The sequence below is a fragment of the Cucumis sativus genome, chromosome 6, assembly GCF_000004075.3.
Source record: "Cucumis sativus cultivar 9930 chromosome 6, Cucumber_9930_V3, whole genome shotgun sequence".
Taxonomy (NCBI): domain Eukaryota; kingdom Viridiplantae; phylum Streptophyta; class Magnoliopsida; order Cucurbitales; family Cucurbitaceae; genus Cucumis; species Cucumis sativus.
This window is the reverse complement of record NC_026660.2, coordinates 23,137,631-23,157,826: the sequence shown is the minus strand read 5'-3', so window position 1 is coordinate 23,157,826 and position 20,196 is coordinate 23,137,631. Positions and strand designations below refer to the sequence as shown.

General features: G+C 33.9%; 1 protein-coding gene across 1 annotated transcript in view; it reads right to left on the bottom strand.

Moving 5' to 3' along the window:
* Positions 1-20,196, bottom strand: part of LOC101204719 (protein SHOOT GRAVITROPISM 6) — a 32,957-nt gene that overhangs the window by 8,722 nt on the left and 4,039 nt on the right. The window contains exons 8-37 of the mRNA XM_011659377.2: positions 19,679-19,757; positions 19,523-19,586; positions 18,522-18,625; positions 17,876-17,981; positions 17,319-17,405; positions 16,497-16,574; positions 16,060-16,127; positions 15,866-15,965; positions 15,597-15,770; positions 15,388-15,477; positions 15,185-15,250; positions 14,932-15,027; positions 14,778-14,852; positions 14,283-14,342; positions 12,206-12,295; positions 11,029-11,150; positions 10,714-10,843; positions 10,551-10,630; positions 9,907-10,042; positions 9,117-9,198; positions 7,407-7,552; positions 7,246-7,326; positions 7,051-7,151; positions 3,266-3,504; positions 3,041-3,150; positions 2,771-2,899; positions 2,575-2,649; positions 2,367-2,500; positions 2,182-2,254; positions 265-396 (exon numbers count right to left, since the gene is read on the bottom strand). Coding sequence (XP_011657679.1) covers positions 265-396; positions 2,182-2,254; positions 2,367-2,500; positions 2,575-2,649; positions 2,771-2,899; positions 3,041-3,150; positions 3,266-3,504; positions 7,051-7,151; positions 7,246-7,326; positions 7,407-7,552; positions 9,117-9,198; positions 9,907-10,042; positions 10,551-10,630; positions 10,714-10,843; positions 11,029-11,150; positions 12,206-12,295; positions 14,283-14,342; positions 14,778-14,852; positions 14,932-15,027; positions 15,185-15,250; positions 15,388-15,477; positions 15,597-15,770; positions 15,866-15,965; positions 16,060-16,127; positions 16,497-16,574; positions 17,319-17,405; positions 17,876-17,981; positions 18,522-18,625; positions 19,523-19,586; positions 19,679-19,757 — 3,107 coding nt within the window. The remainder of the gene's footprint in view (positions 1-264; positions 397-2,181; positions 2,255-2,366; positions 2,501-2,574; positions 2,650-2,770; positions 2,900-3,040; positions 3,151-3,265; positions 3,505-7,050; positions 7,152-7,245; positions 7,327-7,406; positions 7,553-9,116; positions 9,199-9,906; positions 10,043-10,550; positions 10,631-10,713; positions 10,844-11,028; positions 11,151-12,205; positions 12,296-14,282; positions 14,343-14,777; positions 14,853-14,931; positions 15,028-15,184; positions 15,251-15,387; positions 15,478-15,596; positions 15,771-15,865; positions 15,966-16,059; positions 16,128-16,496; positions 16,575-17,318; positions 17,406-17,875; positions 17,982-18,521; positions 18,626-19,522; positions 19,587-19,678; positions 19,758-20,196) is intronic.

The window sequence follows — 20,196 nt, the reverse complement described above, 5'->3', positions numbered from 1 at the left end:
GAAGAATATCAATAAGTCTAGAAGTCCACTAAGGCTTTAAATAAGAACGATACTAGTACAATATTTGAAATAAGAGTCCTCTCGGATCTTTTTGAAAGATGATTACTACCTCACTAGTCACCACCTAATTTTGCTTAAATTCCGTGGGTCAAGTGTCAACAACATAAGTGTAAAGCCCTCAGAGAAGTGGAAAAAGCAGAGTAACATATGTTCCAGGACAAACCAATGAAACGTTCTAAAAGGTGGAAACTAAATAGAGCTCACATAGAATGCATCCTGAATTGGCCAGCCACCACGGAGCCTAGATATATCTTTTGTGATTATATCTCTTCCAGCAGTAGCCAATACTTCATCAAAGACAACCTTTGGGTTTGTATTCTCGGCCAGGGAAGAAATCTATCTGGGTTAAGGGTATATACAAGGAAAATAAATTAATAAAAGGAGCATACAAATAAACAGAAACAAATAACACAGAAATTTGGTGAAGGAATTTTGATATTCATTCTTTTTCCTTTTATATTTGTTTCCATATTTTACATTTTTTTTTTATTAATTTTGCTATTTACAAAATAATTCTGCTATATTTATATTTTATATTAATTTTGAATTTTAAACTTATCTAATATTTAGATTTATATGTTATTTTAATTTTCAATATATATATTGAGTTTTTATATATTTCAATTTTTTAGTATTAATTTTTTAAATATATATTATTTTAATTCTAGTATTTTTAGTATATGATCTAGTAGATTTTTTTAGGGAAAACCGAGTAAAATTTTACAATAGTAATGTTTCTAACTAAAACATTCATTTAGCTTAACTTTAATATTTTACAACCACGATATTTGCATGATTATATAACTAAGTTGAATTCAACTCAACATCATTTAAGACAAATGAATTGAGCTAGAGATGACAGTGTCGTGCCGATCCAATTTGGAAAGGATATGATACAACTTTGTTATTATATTTTAGTTGTCAATGAGACTTTCTTGTATTAGATGACATAATCTTTTAAGAAATATTTTTTTTATATTTAATGTATGATATATATATATATATATTAATTATTGTTGCAAAAAAGACAAGAAAAGAAAAACAAGAATAGTTATCAAACAAACTTATGTTTATGTTTTTTTTTTAAAGAAACAGGAAACGAGAATAGTCATCAAACATAGTTTCGTTTCTTGTTATCAAAAGAGAAGAAACATGAAACAAGGAACTGGAAACGAGAGCGTTATTGAACGAGCCTTTAGAGAACCATACCTCAAAAGCTAGCTATTGAGATAAAAGAGTCAACCCACTTAAATACCACATTGGTCACCCTATTCTAACCAATGTGCTTGGTTCCCCATCTCTGAAAAGCTGACATCTCGTAACTAGACGACAGTACTTCACTTCGAAACACCTGGTCAGAAACTTCTTCCAGTGCTCCTATAAAGAACATCAACCACCAGTTCTGATAGCATTATTAGGTACTTACGCACCTTGGAGAACCACTTTCCAAAAGTCAACTATTGAGGTGAGACTCAAGTCCAGCCACCTAGGTACCACATTGGTCATTCTATCCTAACCGATGTGGGACAAAGATAGCCTATACTACCTTGGTTCCTAACATCTACTTCCTCATAAGTTTATTAAAACAAAAACCTGTTTACTAGACGATGTTGCTCAGTGACCTCGACATAACCCATCTGCCTCTGCTTCGACTTCCTCACTAATCTTGGCACTTGAAGGTAACAAACATCAAGTCCACAGTTAGCCTAAAGTCTTTGAATAAATAATTTCAGATGGAGATATAATAGTCCAACAACTTCGTATTGTCTAAGCTTATGGTAAGCCTAGATCCTATTGTTTTGGCCTATTGCTAATCAAACAACAAATCAAGTTACCTAAAACAAAGTTAGTGGCTTGAGTTTGTCCATCATTTTAATAGCCACCCAGTAGGCGCTGCCTTTTGAATTTGTCTCACACTTCATCAGAAAAAAATAGAATCTATTGTTCATAGTTTTAGAATTCTATGTAAATGGAAAAATCTTTGAAGAAGCTACTGCAATGAATATCACGTCATCCTGAACCGCATGCAATGCCCTGTTTTTAATATAATGATAAAAGTACTCACTACACCATCAATATGAAAATATTAGCTAATTATTAATCAGAAAAGAAAAAGGATACTGCTCCAAGAGTTTCCAATCGTATATGCTTCTCAGTGACATGAACCACAGCAGAAAGTAATGCTTGGGTTGTCCTAAACAATAACATAGCATTGAAGATGTTCATAAAAAATATTCATGAAAAAAATGGTTTTCAATTACTTCCCTAATATTTGAAATATATCGCAAGTTCATATAATGTAAAACCTTGCAATCTCCATTTCACTTAGTTCATTTCCTCTCTTGGTGACAAACTCGATGACAGCCTGAATGGCCCCTTCAGCGGATTGCTTGATCTTGTCACATATAGCTCCTGAACATCCATGTAACGTAGCAACAAGCTGCAAAACATAAATGAAATAATAAATTTGACATTTAGGTGATCAACAACGACCACATTCAAACTACTCCCTACCTCGTCCTTTGTCAGTAAAATGCAGACAGAGGAAACAATTCTGTTGAAAACCTCAGAGGGATCAATAGATGTATCCTATATGGAAAAATAAACCTCATCATCCAAACATCATTCAGTGACCTTGAAGATGATCCAATTGACCAAATAAATAACATGAATGAAAGATGTTTGGGTGGAGGCCTTAAGACAAACTTACACTCCTTAAGATGGCTATAACATCCTCTAAAGATGACAAAGCAGTGTAGGATAGTTCTATATCTTCACCAAATTTTGAAGCTGCTGGCCTTGGCAGTGCAAGAGAGATGCTAAAGAGTTGATCCAAGATCTAAAATATATATATGTATAAATAGATAAATAAAGGAAAAGGAAACAGAATCTAAAAGGCGGAACCAAAACTTACATAGTTGCATCATATCTGTGAGAAAATTAGAAAGCAAATAACAAAAAAGATGTTCAAAATTATCACCTGAGCAGAAAATTTTCTAACTTCAGAATTTAAGTCTGCACAACGTGGAAGATAAGTAATAACCCTTTCTCCTAAACACAAGGCTTCCCGACTTGGTAACATAAACGCCGCTATCAATTTGGGAAAAAAAAAAAAGAAGAGGTGAAGAACTGTAGAAATGTGAACAGAAAGGGAGAAAGCTAGAAAGAAGCAGCATTTGAAAGCTAATGCTAGAACAAACTTTACATGGCAACTTGGGACAAATTCCTTGCAGATTCCGATCCATTTGCCTGTTGTGTGTGCAAATTCCATGGCACCCTAGTGCACAATATCCACTAATACAAACCATACGAAACTTGACAAGCATCTCATGCACAGCAAGGCAGCCCCTTCTCCTTTGACACTCCACTGGCGATGAAACATATGGATCAATTTGTCTCAGAATATGCAGGAGCTGCTCAGCACGACTTCGACCATCTTCTCCACTGGGTCGTCAAATATATAGACAATTAAAACGAATCAAGTTTCAGGTAATAATTGTTGAAGTTAGAGGAAAATATGAAATAACTCACTTGATTCATTCTATACAATAGAGTTCAATATATCGCATACAAGGAAACCCTAACTAAAGACTAGTAAATTACAATAATAGACAAACGACTAGTAAGCTCCTACATATATATATATCATAACACTCCCCCTCAAGCTAGAGCATATATATTCATCCTGCCCAGCTTGTTACATGGGTACTCCTTTTGAACTCCATTCACTGCTTTTGTGAAGATAACCCCTAATTCTTCTCTAGTCTTCACATATCCGGTAGACACCAAACCTTATTCTATTTTTTCTCAAATAAAATGACAATCATACGCTCATAAAATACTAGGTTAGATGCAATATGGAGAGAAACTCGATTTGCACACCACAACTTAGTCAGAATTGTAGTATTAAAACCCAACTCAACCACGAGTTGATGTAACAACATTATTTCACACACTGCTTGTGCCATTGCTCTGTATTCTGATTCAGCACTTGATGGTGAAACTATGTTTTGCTTTTTACCCTTCCACGAGACCATATTGCCTCCAACAAAAACACTACCCAAATGTCGATCTTCTATCTTCTTTTGATCCTTCCCAATCAGCATTTGAAAAACATTCAATGTTCATATGGCCATGATCTTTATATAGAATCCCATGTCCAGGTGCAACCTTAAGGTAACATAGAATGTGTTGTCCTGCATCCCAATGTGGGTGAGGCCACTCACAATGCTTATTGAATAAGCTATGTCTGGACGTGTTACTGTAAGGTAATTTAACTTCCCAACTAATCTTCTATATCTCACAGGATTTAAATATGGTTCTCCATCTTTCAACAGTTGTAGACCAGGTATCATCGGAGTACTGCATGGCTTGGCTCCCAATTTTCCTGTCTCAAATAGCAAATCAAACACATATTTTCTCTGTGACATAAAAATACCCTTCTTGTTTCTCATTACTTCAATACCCAAAAAGTACTTCAACACTCTATACTTGATGTATCATTGTCGGTTATAACAATATCATCAACATATATAACAAACAAGTAGAATAATTCAATAATAGATCTTCGGTAGAAAACCAAGTGATCCAATTTTCTTATCTTCATTCCAAACTGCTCAAGTGCGTTTCTAAATTTTCCAAACCATGCACGTGGACTCTACTTCAAACTCATACAAGGATTTGTAAAGGCAATACACTTCACCATTCTTCCCCTAGGCAACAAACCCAGGTGGTTTTTCCATATAGACTTCCTATTGAAGATCACCATGGAGAAAGGCATTTTTAATGCCAAGCTGATGTAAAGGCTAATCTTGAGATGCTGCCATAGAAATGAATAACCTGACAAAAGTAAGCTTAGCAACAAGAGAGAATGTATCAAAATAGTCAACCCCAAGCGTCTAAGTATAACCTTTAGCCACAAGGCGTGCCTTTAAACGAGCTATTAACCCATTAGGATTAACTTAATTGCAAATACCCATTTGCACCAATAGTCTTCTTTCCTGCAAGAAGTGACACTAAATCCCAAGTACCGTTATCATCTAAGGCATTCACCTCTTCAATCATTGCACTACGCCACCCAGAATGAAACAAAGCTTCGTGAACGGTCTTAAGTATCAAGACAGAGTCAAAAGATTTAACAAACGAACATGTAGGAGATGATGATAGGTCATAAGATACATAAGACACAATAGGATAAGTGCAAGAACGTTTACCATTACAAAGAGCAATGGGAAGGTCATCACTTGATCCTGAATCTGAAAACAAAGAGTCTTTTGGGACAAAACATCCACCTGGAGGTTGCTACCAACGTGAGTAGACTTTAGGTATTGGTGGACAATTAGGGGCAGATGCTGGAGGTAGAGTAGGAGGGAGTTGGAGATGCAAGTATAAAGAAAAAGATCATCCTCCTCCTCCCCTGACTAATACTAGGCAAAGGGGTAGTGAAAGGCTTATCCTCAAAGAAAGTAACGTCTCAAGAGACAAAATATGTATACAAACTTGGACAATAACATTTGTATCCTTTTTTGACACGAGAATAGCCTAAGAAAATGCACTTCAAAGACTTGAGGTCTAACTTCGTTAAATTAGGACGAACATGTCAAACAAAACCAAGTACAACAAAATATTTTAGGCTCAATAGGAAACAATGGTTTTGTTGGATAGAGAATATGATAAGGAATCTAACCTTGAAGAACAAGCAAAGGCATGTGGTTTATAAAAAACAAGCTGTGGAAATTGCATCAACCAAAAATGCTTTGGAACATGCATTTGAAAGGATAATGCCCATGTAGTTTCAAGAAGATCCCTATTCTTTCATTCTGCAACCCCATTTTGGGATGGAGTATCAGCACAGGATGATTGGTGAATGATTCCATGTGTATACAGGCTCTAAGGATAATGCCCGAATTTAGTGCTTTTGAACAATACTCACCAACATTGTCGCTTCTCAAGGTTCTAAGGCATACACCAAATTGTGTTCGAATTTCAGCATGAAAATTGCTGAAATGAGAAAGTAACTCAGAGCAATTTTTCATAAAAAATAACCAAGTCATGCAAGAGTGATCATCAACAAAGGTAACAAAATATCTAACTAATAACAACTACTATTGCAACCGACAAAAATCCAACTCCTAGACAACTAAATTTTATCTGCTTTCTTTCTATCTCAAAATCAACAGCATCAACAAACCAATAGTTCGAGACAACATTGAATGCTCAGGTTTTAGAGAAAAAACAAAGCCAACCTCCAGACACTTCTCAGACGAAACTTCCTTTTATTAGGCTATCCTTTAGTTTGTCCTGTATGTTTGAAGGCTACTAGAAGCTGGTCTTATTTGGTACTTCATTGCATTTCTCTTGTCGCTGTTGAAGTACTTTATTTTCTCAACTCAACATGAGGCATATCTTTTGGGAAGATCCAAGATAACATATTCAACATATTCTTTGTCGTCTGATACTTCTCAGAAAAGCTAATATCGTGGATTGATGCTTCCAAGGCTTTTCTCTCAGACATTTGGTTACCAAATCAAAGTATTTTTCTTTGACAAATCTGGGTGGATCATTTGTAATTCAAAAATAAAGATTTCTGGTGGTGTTTGTTGTCTAATTTTTTTTATGGATGTGTTTCTTGATGATATTAGGAATAAATGGGAGGCCTTTTTATAACGGTTAAGGGTTTTAGCCTTTTGTGTCTTTGTTAATTTTTATTTATTTCTGTATTTTTTTTCCATCCTAAGACTACTGTTTGTAGTCTATGGATGACTGTATTTCATTTCCTCGTTTTCATTGATGAATGAAATTCTGCTTCTTGATTACAAAAGTATAAATATATAAGTACAAACATTTTTAAAAAAAAAAATAAATAAAGAAATAAAACTACATGTAAGAAATAATAAGATGAGGCGTGGTTGACTTTATGTTAAGGACAAATGGATGCTTTATTTAACAGAAAAAATCAAAAGGAGCATATGAACTTCAAAGATTAAATACCTTGTTAGAAGAATTGTACATAGAAGAGTAATAAGATTGTCAATTAGAGGATTGACTACTTCAGCTGGTTCACTTGATAAAGTAAAAAACCCTAAGGTAGCCTGAAAAATAATTCAGATATTCATAAAGTCTAGATCAATCATCAAAATAAAGATTTCATTATCAATTCTAGTATAAAGCAATAATAAATATTACCTTCATTATAAGATTTCTAGTTTCAATAGTAAGTTTTGGTTCAAGAGAAACCAAAGTAGTGCATGCACTTAAAGCAAGAGCCTAGAAAAATATCCATCTGATCAGTGGGAGTACAAATCAAATATAAATTATTGACCACCAGAATTATATATAATTGACACCTGAGTGCGCAAAAGTTCAAAATTAGAATCAGAAAAGCCACCGTTGTCGTCTCTACCCATTAATGTCAATATGTAATCAAGCAACTGATCCCTTCTCTTCAAGGGAAACGTTGACCCATTTTCAGCAGCATTAATGACAGCACGACCTATATAAAGTAAAGATCAGCATTCCCTTCATTTCAACATCATAGAACCTACATACTAGAATCCCAGTGTCTACAATGTTCTTTTACTTTAATTCCAACAGCACAAAAGCTACTATAACACAAGTCCAGTGTCCAAATGGATAATATCCCACCTAAAAAATAAGGACAGTCCAATAGCCATAGATTCCACGAGAGTTTTAAAAATCTTCTAAGACACTAGCACAAACTTTTGAGAATGCCAGTATGTGGAGGCTGTGTGGTGCTCTTTCCGACATAAGTTTGGTATTAGCTATGCTGGCCAAAGGAGCACTCATGCAAAGATCTCCTCCATCTGCCCTTCAGAGAGAGAGGGTGTTTTTTGTGTTTGCTAGGGTGTGTGCTGTGATTTAGGATGTTTGGGAGGAGAAGAACGATCAGGGGTAACGTGGTAAAGAAAGGGATCATAGTGAGGTTTGGTCTTTGCTTAGGTTTCATGTGTGTCCCTTTGGGTTTTGATTTTGAAGACCTTTTGTAACTATTCCATTGGTAACATTTTACTTAGTTGGAACCCCTTCTTTTAGTTAGGTTGTTTTGATGGCCTTTTTTCTTTCTTTTCCTTTTTTTGTGTCTGAACGAAAGTTGTTTCTTTTTTCTTTAGTTAGGTTGTTGAATTAAAATTTTCAATGCAAGACATAATCAGGCTACTGAAAGCCAGCCAATTTTGTCTTGATCCAACTCCCACTTTTTTCTTCAATTGTAATCCTAGGTTGTGGCAAAATACATTTTTGTGTCTTATAATTTTAATTAAAGAAATTTTAAGAAATTAAAGTAATGATGTAAAAATGTAATTCATTATGGATTATTTCTGTCCAATCTTGGAGTACCAGTTACACCAATCACTTTTGTAGTAATAGGCTTTCAATGATTTTCGAAGGCCCTTATATGCTAGTTCTTCTCGGAGAGAGCCCTCTTATCCCTTGCCCTTCGGCTGTTTTTTCTTTATTCTCTTGAATATATCTGTTTCTTATCCAAAAAAAAATGTTGTCCAATCCATAACTTCAGATGTTTGATTTGAGAGGAAGTAAAAGAAAAATTAAGACAATACTAGAGTTTGGATGAAGCATTTGGATTTAGCAATCTCAAAGCTTCACATTGGTGCTTTCGTTCTAATTTGTTTACTAGTAATATAGTTCTGATTAGCTTCTTGTATTCTTACTTCTCTTTGCTTCTTTGTCACTCCTTTTAGGAGTTTGTTTCCTACCAACTTTTTGTATTTTTCATTAGATCAACGAGAAGTTCATATCTTGTTAAAACCAAACAATAATAATAATAAATTAATTATGAACAGTAAATAATAATTTGTCCACCTTAACGAAGTTTCCTTACTTCCCTACTGAGTTGATCATGGAACAACATACAAGAACCATCCACTTGAGATGAATTGTATTTTTAGATTTTTATGCAGGTATGTGGCTTTTCATTATTCCTAACTTTGCTAATGTACTTCGATATAGAAGAATACTCTCCAAATATTTCAAGAAAAATGTTTCAACTGAACCAAATAAGATAGCATATTTGTACAAACCCAGTAAATCAATTGCAGTGATGACCGCTTGTTTTGCTGTAGGATGATAGACATTAAGAAGCCGTGATAGCATATTTGTACCCTGTTAGATAAATAATTAAATAAACATTTAGGAAATATGCAACATCAAAACTCATAGCAAAGAGGTGATTAGGTAAGAAACATCTAAATCTAGTACAAAGGTAAGCAAGTAAATGGCATTTTGCAAGGAAACAAAAAAATCGGTAAAATCACCCCTGAACATAGAAAAACCTACGATAATAGGTTAGAAAAAAAAAATAATTATATCAATACCTTTAGCACTCCCCTCCCTTGTAGGCTAGAAAAATTGTAAGAAGCCAAACAAGTGACAAGCGACATTAAATGGAGACGAAATAACATTACAGGAGTTCGAACTCAGGACCTCACCGTGTTCTTTTGATTATGTTAAATTAAATGCATAGTATAACTAAAATACATTCCAGGAGTCATGATGTATGAAAATCAACACCCACTTTCAGATGAGAATGAATCTTCATAGACTTAGACAGTTGATTGTATTTTTATATCTTACTTTCTGCTGGAAACCATCTATAAAACACTCAAACACATATTGGACCTTTTTTGTCTCGCACCCCATTGTTCGATTTTAAAGACATTTTATGTTTATCAGATTAGAACAGAATAGAATCAAACAAATGGACAGAAGATAAAGTGTTTTCTCATATTTTACTCCAGGAAGTCAATTGGCATATGCTGAATTTAGTAATAAACCGGTAAGAGTACAAAACAAAGGGAAAAGATTTCTCACAACAAGAGCATCTATTCTGGCCTCAATAACTGTTGATGGAGCATATTTTGCAGCATATCCATACATGAGAGCCAAAGCAGCATGTATGTCATCAGACTCCTCTTTTTTAAAACCATCAGAAAAAAATGATAGGAATCTGCATTTAGGTAAAAGAAAGGACACACCTTGTCAGACTCCTCAGCAGTCAGATGTATGTTTCAGTCTTTCAGAAGAAGGAAAGTTGACATTCAATTTACAGCTTAAAAGGGTGAATGACGCAAAAGGTGAGTAAGACAATCACAGAGTAAGAATGAGCTTTAAAGGAAGAAGGAAGGAGGAAAGGGCATTTGTATCATATTCCATATAAAGTATAAACAATAGCTTCTCTTCCATATGAACAAAACGTGCAGCAAAAACTTAGAATATTAGTCGCAACATTCTCATCCATGGAAAATAAAAACAGATTTCAAAGTGAAACATGTGGGCAACATACATTTAACTGATAATATATCTAAACAACCATGCAGACTTAACTTTTACCTGCTTAAACACGAAAAACATTTTGAAAGCATCAAGCAGTTGATTAGAGGGATGCTCAGGGGAAAAGACGACTTATTGATAATAATCCAGAACAATCAAATATAAAAGCACATCCAAGTACAAACCTCTGGAAAAAACTATGCCCCATATTGTCCAGAATGTCTTTCAGCTTTTCCAATACGGTATCCAAGTGGGATGATGCAACCTGTACCGGCCAATAACAAAGATTATTTATGTGAACTAATTGATCGAAGTTGAAAAACTCAACAAAGAGCCAACAATAAATACCAATCCCATTGCTTTTGCCAAGCCAAGCCTATTTGTGGGAACAGCAATATTAGCCTGTTTATACATCAAATCTATCTTATCATGTACATAGGCTCTATCATTGATCTTCTGAAGAAGTATGCCCAAGCACCTATAAGAAAAGTATGAATTAAATAAACATAGACGATTGATGGATAGCATGATAGAGGCATAAAATGCCAGAGATTGAAAAAGAAATTACACAGATGTATGACATTTAAGAAAATTTTACAATGGAAAAAATCATCATCCAGAAAGTCATAGAATATGCCCATTTAAATAACTAAATTCCATCACCTGTGAAGTAGAGCAGAATGTTCATCGTCAGAGACATAAAGTTCATATTGATTGCTGAAAGCATTTCCAAGAGATATAACCCAATTCGTGTCCTGAATCACGTCCAAAGATTCTGCAAGAAACTGTGACTCAAAAACAGATGTAAATGGTAAGGATCACGAAGAAGGGCCTTTACTAGTGGGTTAGTATTATAGCTTGAGGGGAAACACTAGCATGAAAATTATCCTATAACAGAGTAAATATCTTATTTCTCGAAACCAATTAGTAACTTGTCCTTAATTATTACTTTACATGCTATTAACTTTGTGGCATCTTCTGGGTCATTGGGGGCGATTCTTATCACATTTTCTAGGCTGGGAAAGGATTTTCTTGTTCTAGTGAGACCCTTTATCACATTTTCTTGTTCTGTCCCGTCTCTTCTTTTGGCTGGAAAAGGATTTTCTCCTTGTTCAAATTAGTTTGGACTTTTGATCGCTCTCAAAGATATTTACCTCAACTGGAATGCCTTTCTTAATCAAGCATAACCGTTACTGATTCATTTTCTCTGCATTGCAGTTTTTTCTGACCAAAGTTTTGAAGCTTTGAAGTCTTGACCTTGTTTAATTTTATTTTGAGGTTGTATTGTATTCTGGTGTTTTCTCTGAATTTTCTGTTCATTTTTTTACAGTCTTTTCTGGTCCCTTGTATGTTATCAGGTTGCTCCTTTGTTGGTTTTTTTTTGCTTTGATATTTACTTTCTCGGGATATGATGATTGGTGCTATGGGGATGTCAACCTAGTTGAGATGTCTGGCGTCTCCCGATCCCTTAGGTTTCCCCTTTTTATTTTTTCTTTATTGCTCTTGTATTAATCTCTTGTACTTAGAGTTCTTATTAATAAAGAAGTTTTTGTCTCTGTTTCAAAAAAAACTTGGAGCCTACGTACATCTACATATATGTATATATATGATTGATGTTTTTCACTTGTTGACTTTTTATTAGACCACATTAATTAGAAAATTGAGCAAAATACTTGGATTATAAAAGAAAAACTGCAAGGATCTAAAACAATTTTCTAATTTCGTATCACTATATTTAAAAAAAACTAGATTAAAACACCGTGAGAATTAAAGTTAGAAAAGTGCATATCCGAGAAGAAAAAAAAGTTGAAATGTTCATGTTTCAAAGAGGAACACTCACGTTAATTATCATGTCATCCCATGTCTCTTGATATAAAGGGTTCTGCTTTAGATCTTCTGAATCACTAATATAAGCCTTCATTTTAGGTATCTAGAACTTCCCAAATCAAAAATCAATCAGATTCAATAGCATAACAGTAAAAACAATTAAAAAAAGACAGTAATAGCCCGATAGACAATTCATGGTCCACACAAAAGACATACTATATTTCATAGAAGTGACTCAGCAACTGGTCAACTTTGCAGTATTTCAATACATTGAGAAATTTTCATGATTTATAAACTCAACCATCGATCTGCTCCAATTTATAACTTAGTGTCCCAATTTTATTTGACAAATACTATGAACAATTGAACACTGTCTTGTTTTTCCTCTTAATAGAATGCAGATGCAACAAAATGAGGATAACAGCCTAGACTCCAGTTCCCATCCCACCAAAAACCACCCTAAGACACAGAACGCAGAACATTTCAAACGTCTAACAGGATAACCTATCATTTAATGAATTTTAAAAAATCTAGCTTGCCAATATTGTGTAATGTGAGGGACCTGACCTCTATTTGAATGCATTTCATAGTTCTATATCCAATCTCACATGATAATGTCTTATTAAACTATTTTTTATGAGTGTTTGAGCCTGCATCTCAACCATCCAATCTCACATGATAATGTTAGTTCAACATTCTTTTATATGTATGAGTGTATGAGCCTACCTATACACACCTCAACTATTCTTATGAGATAAGCATGTGACCTTACTAAATGAGTGAGTTTATGGGTGGGTGATAAGCATTTCTGTGTTAAATACTTCTCTTCTTTTCCTTTTGAGTTAATATAAAAATGATCTCTAATGGTAGGAATTTCTTTCAAGATTTTTTGTCAGGATCTTAGAATTTCTGGATACTTCTGAGTTCTAAAAAAAACCTACACATTGCACATTGCTAACACGTTATTGAGACCTTGTACAGATCCATATTTCGAATCACAACTATAAAACATGAGAAGGAGAATTATAACACATTGCACCGAACACGGTTTGAAGTTAAAAGGGTATCAGAATCAAAATTAACAAACAAATAAGATAAATATGGAGACTATCCTAATTCCAGTAATTTAGGTCCATTTGTAACCCTTTTGTTCTTTTCCTTTTAGTGTATAAAAATTGTGCTTGTTTTTTGCCGTTTCATCATGATTTTCATCTTTTCTAGGTAGACATTTGAATATTTAGCCAACTACTAACAATAAGAACTAGTTTTTACAAACTAATTTTTTTAAGTTTTCAAAACTTGACTTAGATTGAAAGCACTCTTTAAAAGTAGACAACAAAATAAAGAAATCAATAGGTGGAATTAGTGTTCATAAGCTTAATTTTTAACAAACCAAAAATCAAATAGTTATCCTCTGGGAACTTAGAAGTCCAAAGTTAAATGGAAAGAGACTATTGCTCAAAATATAAGGATACAAAATGAGAACAAAAATACATAAAAAGTACAAACCCAAAAGAACCATTCACAAGGACAAAAATTAACGAGAAGGTAAAAAAACAAAAAAAAAATGACAATGTTGACTAGAAAATACATACAAAAATCATTTTAAAAAATAAAACTTAAAAGGATGGTACTGGGGGGAAAGCAGATATCCTTGCAGCTTCAAAACGATTAACCAATGGAGAAGAAAAACAAAGAAATCCCTTTGAATCCTTCCAAACCAAAATTCTTTAATGGAGTCACCGAAATCCAAAGCAGGTGAAAATAGATGACAAAGTCCAAAGTTGAATTGCTAAAGTAGCCATTTTAAAAAAGTATAAATTAGCTCAAACAGAAGTTAAATACCCAAGCTATTGACAAGAAATAAAATAGTTACATTGCACCCACAAAAGAAGGATTAAAAAAGGAAACCCAAGATATTGGCAAGAAATAAAATGTTATATTGCACCCAGAAAAGGATTAAAAAAAGAAACCGGATACAAGAATGAAACAAATATGCATACATACACATGTATGTGTGTGCGTGAATGTTGAGGATTGCAATTACAATTGATAATTTATATCCATAGCATGTTTTGATAAAGTAGTACCTCATCTTGCCAAAACAAATTGATATTTTTTGGGAAGAGAGGTGCCAGATAACACAAGACCTGTAAATAAAAAAATAAATCGCACCAGTCTATTGCATATCAAAAGGGAATGAAACAATGATTGGACAACTATGTAACAATATTGAAACACAATCGATCACCAGAACACACCAGCCAAGATTTGATCACAACTGGTATAGTAATGGTCTTGTATCTTCAAGTGTTGTTAAGTTTCCTTTTGCTTTGTATCTTGTACTTTGAACATTAGATTCATTTCAATGAAAAAGTCTTGTTTCCATTTTTTTATATTTAAAAAAAAAACACCAACTTCAAGATTTGATTACAGTTATATTGAGCAGTGTAAGTTTAAATAAACTATTTCATGTATAATGCATTCACTCAAGTTTCGTCCTTCTTGGAATTTATTCATAAATCCTATACCTCGTTTTTTGTTGAAGTTAAAACGGTTGTGCATAGAAAAGTGTGAACACTTACAGTCAAAATTTGTGTTGCTAACTGCTCTCTTGCTAGAGGATCGTGCAAAAGAACCACTAAGCGAGCAAAAAGTTCCTAAAACGTAGTAACCACTCAAGTTAACAGTCTCGTAATATGGACCAAATTAAACACCAGAGGGAAACTTAGCAGTTACCTCAGGATTTGGAATATCAGAACGGGTTTTACATTCACTTAGCATACTATCTCCATAAGATCCATGCCTGCATAATTCTGAAATGCATCTGCAGACCTGCAGCAGTGGCATTAATAGAATGTCCCGGACAAGCACTTTATTTTATTTGCAATCATACATATCCTATTTCTACAATTGAGAAGAACGTAGAACCATGCAAAGAAAAAAAATCCCTACGTAAGATCAATAAAAGAAAGGTGTCAGAAAGACCAACCGTTGCAGTTGCACCAGTATACCTCCTTGGAATGATCATTTTCAGTAAAAAGGGCCATAAAATATGCTGCAGTGTAAGTTAGGAAAAATATTTGATTAAACTCAGAAGGAAACGAGAAACAGGGTGAACTCAAAAGGAGGGCAGAAAGAGTGAAATTTCATCAATGAACGTATGAACGTAGGAATAAAACTCCAGCACAATACCTCCATTTCAGGAATTGTAATGGTCAGTAGAAGAAGACCTTTTTCACTAATTTCTCTCAGCTTTACAGGAGAAACTGTCCCCATCTTCACCTAAAAGAACCAAAAGTGTAATAAAAGAAATAATAACTACACGTAGTAACATCTTGGAATCAAAATTTATAAATTACATAAAATACAGAATGGTGGTATTTATACAGTAGTATGTGAACCTCCATTCTCTTGTACTGAAAAGGAATATAACCACCATTTAACCCTGCTAACTCCTTTGAGGCTCCAGGATCATTTCTATCAATTTTGATGGCACAGTGGCGCACAAGATACTCAACAAACATCTCGCCAGATGAACCAACCAGGTAGCAATGTGACGCCATTACCACAATCAACTACAAAGTAATAGACATTTTTAGTACCGAACAGAATAGCACATTTCCTAAGTTCTTAAAAATCAATACACACACACACTCACACAACATCATACCTCTGAAAGTGCCTTTCTAACACCTAGATTCTGTTCGTCTAGTAAAGACTTAACAGCTTCAGTGAGTAAAGGCCTTTTACCATGCCAAGCCTCGGATAACCTAGAGATATCATAATAAAAAAGACAAATGAGGAACCAAAAGGATGACTAAATGGTTGGTTAAATATAAGGAGGTCAAAATGGCAAAAAAAAACCTTGGCAAGAGGTGCTTCAGAACACAAAGAGCACCAAAAGTTAAAGGCTCTTCTTTTAACCTGCATTTCTGAGTATGAAAAAAAGAAGAAGTAAAACGAACTATTAAAACTCAAGAAGTTCCAAAATTGTAGCACCCAAAATGCATACTCCCAAGCTAATATAGAAATAACTGTTATGCAAAATGTACATTTTTATCAACAAAAAAGTTATATTTATATAGATTACATTTTAATCAATTTTTATTGCTTAGTTATACATTATTTTTTTCCTTTTATTTCATACTTTAGATCTTCTAATTGAAAAATTCCCAAGATTACAGTCGGTTTTCCGTAAATTTTAACTTTATTATATTTACTTGTAAGAAGTTTCTATGTGGTATAAGAATTTGAAAACTAAGTTTTTCCAGGAACTCCACAAAACAAGGTAAATATCTCACATTTAAGAGAAACATAAACAAATCCTCGGGATATATCAGGCCAACTGTTAAAAAGCAACGTTGTACTTCATTATATGTCTGCATACAGAGGAAACAAGATTATAATCCAAATAACAAAAGTGATTGCCAAGAAGGAAATGAATTCAAAATATTATGGATGAGAAACAGAAAGAGAAGGAAATGCCTTTGCAGAGAAACCTCAATACCTCATATTCTATAATTTAATGTGAGAGGGAAAAAAATATTTTGACAAGAAACGGAATAATATTCAAAACCATCCCAAAGAAACAGCCAAGAGGCTGGTGTAGAGGAAACACCCACTCAAAGAACTACAAAAAAATTTGAAGTACACCAGATTGATAATTGATAAATTCCTAAAATATGTGGCAAAAAACATGAAAGAGTCACAAAAATCCTCTGAGAATTTTCAATTACAATATTCCCCAGTCAATTGAAAGTGAAGTCTTATAGTTTAGATTACGATATTCCAAAAACAAGAAAACATGAGAGAGAGAACGAGGGAGGGAGGGAGAGAGAATAATGGACTGTGTCCCAAGACAGATACTCCAGTTTTACAGTTGCTCTGTCTGCAAGCATAGTCCATTATCCTCCCTCTTTCTCTTCAATTTTTCTTTCTGTTGTTGGATCTGGTTTTCTTCACGTTCATTCTTAACTAATCTGGTTGTTTCTCTCCTTTGTGAGATAGTTGTTTGCTTTTTCTTTTTCTTTTTCTCACCCTCGTATCCTCAACCTTTGTTTGTATTCATTTCTCAATGAAAATTTATTTCTGGTCAAGAAAACATTCATTGTTGCTGGTCATACCTTTAATCCTGTTGAGAGATCAGAATCTTTGCTTTCATTATTAACGCACACCACTGGGAGAAGTGTTGACAGAATCACTGTGAGATCCTACAATCGATCATGAGAGTTCTGTTATAGAGTGAGACACACCATGCAGATTAAGAATATACATATGTGGATGTGAAATCAGAATTCTTTTTAAACTCGCTTCAAGAAAGTTGCATGAATAGAAACTTAATTGTTTGAAATGCATGAAAGACTTGCTTGTTAAATTTATACACCATACACAATCCATAAAAAGTTGTTTTTTTTAAAATGAACAATGAGAAATTTTCACAGATAGAAAAAAGTGTCAAAGTATTTACAGAAATAGCAGAAAAGAAAACACTGATATACTTTTAAAGGTTTATAAAAGGAAAAATGCAGGAGACTAAGTAAAGTGGGAGAATGAATAAAATACATTGATGGCCTTTTTTTCTTGAGAACAGGATGATCATTAATTGCCAAATGCACTTGAAAGCACACCTCAAATGTTAAAATGTACAAAATGAATGTGGAAAGGAAATAACACGCATTACCTCAAAGTCAAGGAGAGGAGGGCCACTTTCTGAATGTAAAGAAGTGTTTAGGACATTATGCAGACTGCAAGTAGTTACAAATGCAACATCCTGGCCTTTCTTATATCTGATGAGCAAGGTATAAAGAGATCAAACAATTATCAGTATAGTATAGCCATTATAAGATATTTACTTATAAGGTTGTTGCACAGTTGCTCTGGTTAGAAATAGTGGGCTTGGGTCATATTGAAAGCCCAAGGTAGTTGAGATTTACTTTGTCCTAATTTTTTATTATTTTAATTAGGTTCGTGTTGTCTATAAATATTTCCCATTTGTACCTTTGTTATTATTTGAAAAAAATATATATATATTTATACCGGGGTTTTTCTCCCTGTACTAAGGTTTCCATGTAGACCTTGTGTCCTCTCTTCGTCTCTATTTTTCGATAGTTTTCAAAAGCAGGTTTTTACTTTTGTTTTCAAATAAATTTTTTAGAACAGAATTAAGCGACTTGTAAAAATAAACATTAAGTTATAAAAGAAATAAGAGAAAAATTTGTGGTGAACTGTATTAATTTCGAAGAATTTGGTACTCTAAAGAGAGAAACTATTTTTCCAGAACAGTTCTAAACAAGCCTTTATTACTTTAACACTTCAATTTATCTTACAGTTCCAATATGGTAGGGATAAGTCTGGGCAAAGCAGCCTTCAGTTGTGCCCTAGTAATAAGACTGACAATTTGACCTAATGCTTCCACGGAAGAAATACGAACCTAAGCCAAAAAAACACAAACACACACAGACAGAAAAGAAGATAGCATTTAGAAGATGGAATGGTAATAAAGATACACTTTCATATCTAAGAAAAAAAAAGAAAAGGAAACAAAGATGGACAAAATGTTAACAAGAGGGACAAAATTCAAGCAAAAGATGGGGAATTTATATCATACAGGTAGTTCCCTTGTAATTAAGCAATCTTTGCAAGAACAACGCAGCTTAAAGTACCTACATCCTAACATGGAGTGTTTGTAAGGGCTTTTTGACGTTTGGGTGAAATTCTCCGAAGTCCTAGTTTCAAACTTTCAAGTAGAAAGTTCAACAAATGAAAACCCTTACTGTCACTTGGAGGTTGGAGCTACTGTTGGGGTGTGTGAACCCTTTCCATTGATAAGTGGGGTGGGCCCAATACCAAGAACACAAACCAGCCATTTTAAGAAAACCAACAAAAAAAATTTAAACCAGAAATGAAAAAGACCAATGCTCAAATATACAAAATCCACAAGGGAGTGAGAGAGAGGCAATTAAAAGTAGGAAAAAATAATAACCCATTACCAACTTAAAAATTACAAAGGATAGATAAAACCATTCCAGTAAGTCTTAAGACGCCCAATTAATCTCATTCCTTAATGTCAAAGACTCGAGGAAAAACTTTTCAGGGGATACAAAAGAGACTATTTTCATTTTTTTCTTCTTGGGGGGGGGGGGGGAGGGGGGACTTGATTTTTATGTTGCCACTTGTTTACTTTGTCTGTATCCAGTAAGAAATTAAATATATCTTATTTTGTAAAGGCAATAACATTATTCAATAAAATATTTTTTGACTCTACTAAAAAGTGAAATAAGTATCAACACGTGTTCATCTTATTTAAGCAAAATATCCATTTTCTAACCTTTAAATCACTAGAAGCAGCCCAAACTCGCAATAAAAGCTCAAAAGCAGAATTCAGAAATGACCTGCAATTTGACAGGAACCGTTTCTTTAACAAACATTTATAATTGAAATATTGAATGTAAAATGATATGGAGCATGATAGAGCTTGTCTCACATAACATCACCATCAATCGACGAGTGTGAAGGGAAGTCCACACTATGCTGCCAAGCAGCTTGACACCAACATTTAATTGCTGCATAAGTAGAATGTGTCACAGGGAGACAGCAAGAAGAGAAACGCATAATAATCAACAGTTTTTCACAAGATTTATCGATTTGGGTAAAACTAATAGTGCTAATAGTTGATTGTGAAGAATAAAATGAATTTCACAATCTGTAGTAATTTGACATTAACATTTCAAAATGTCAAGTGCATCCAACCCATTGACCTCAATCCTTTTTAAATAATAGAGTTAAATTAAGCAGAAATATACTCTTTGAATTTTGAAACAGGAAGATGGATTAGTTACCCCCTGCACCCCACCATACTCCCCCCTCCCTATTCTCTAAGAAAAAACTCCAAAATATCACTTTTCCCCCTCTATAGAGCTCCTTCCTACAAAGGCAAGCAGAAAAGAAGAATTGATGATAGTGATAACAATAAAATGGGCATGCTTTCACATGATGTTCTTT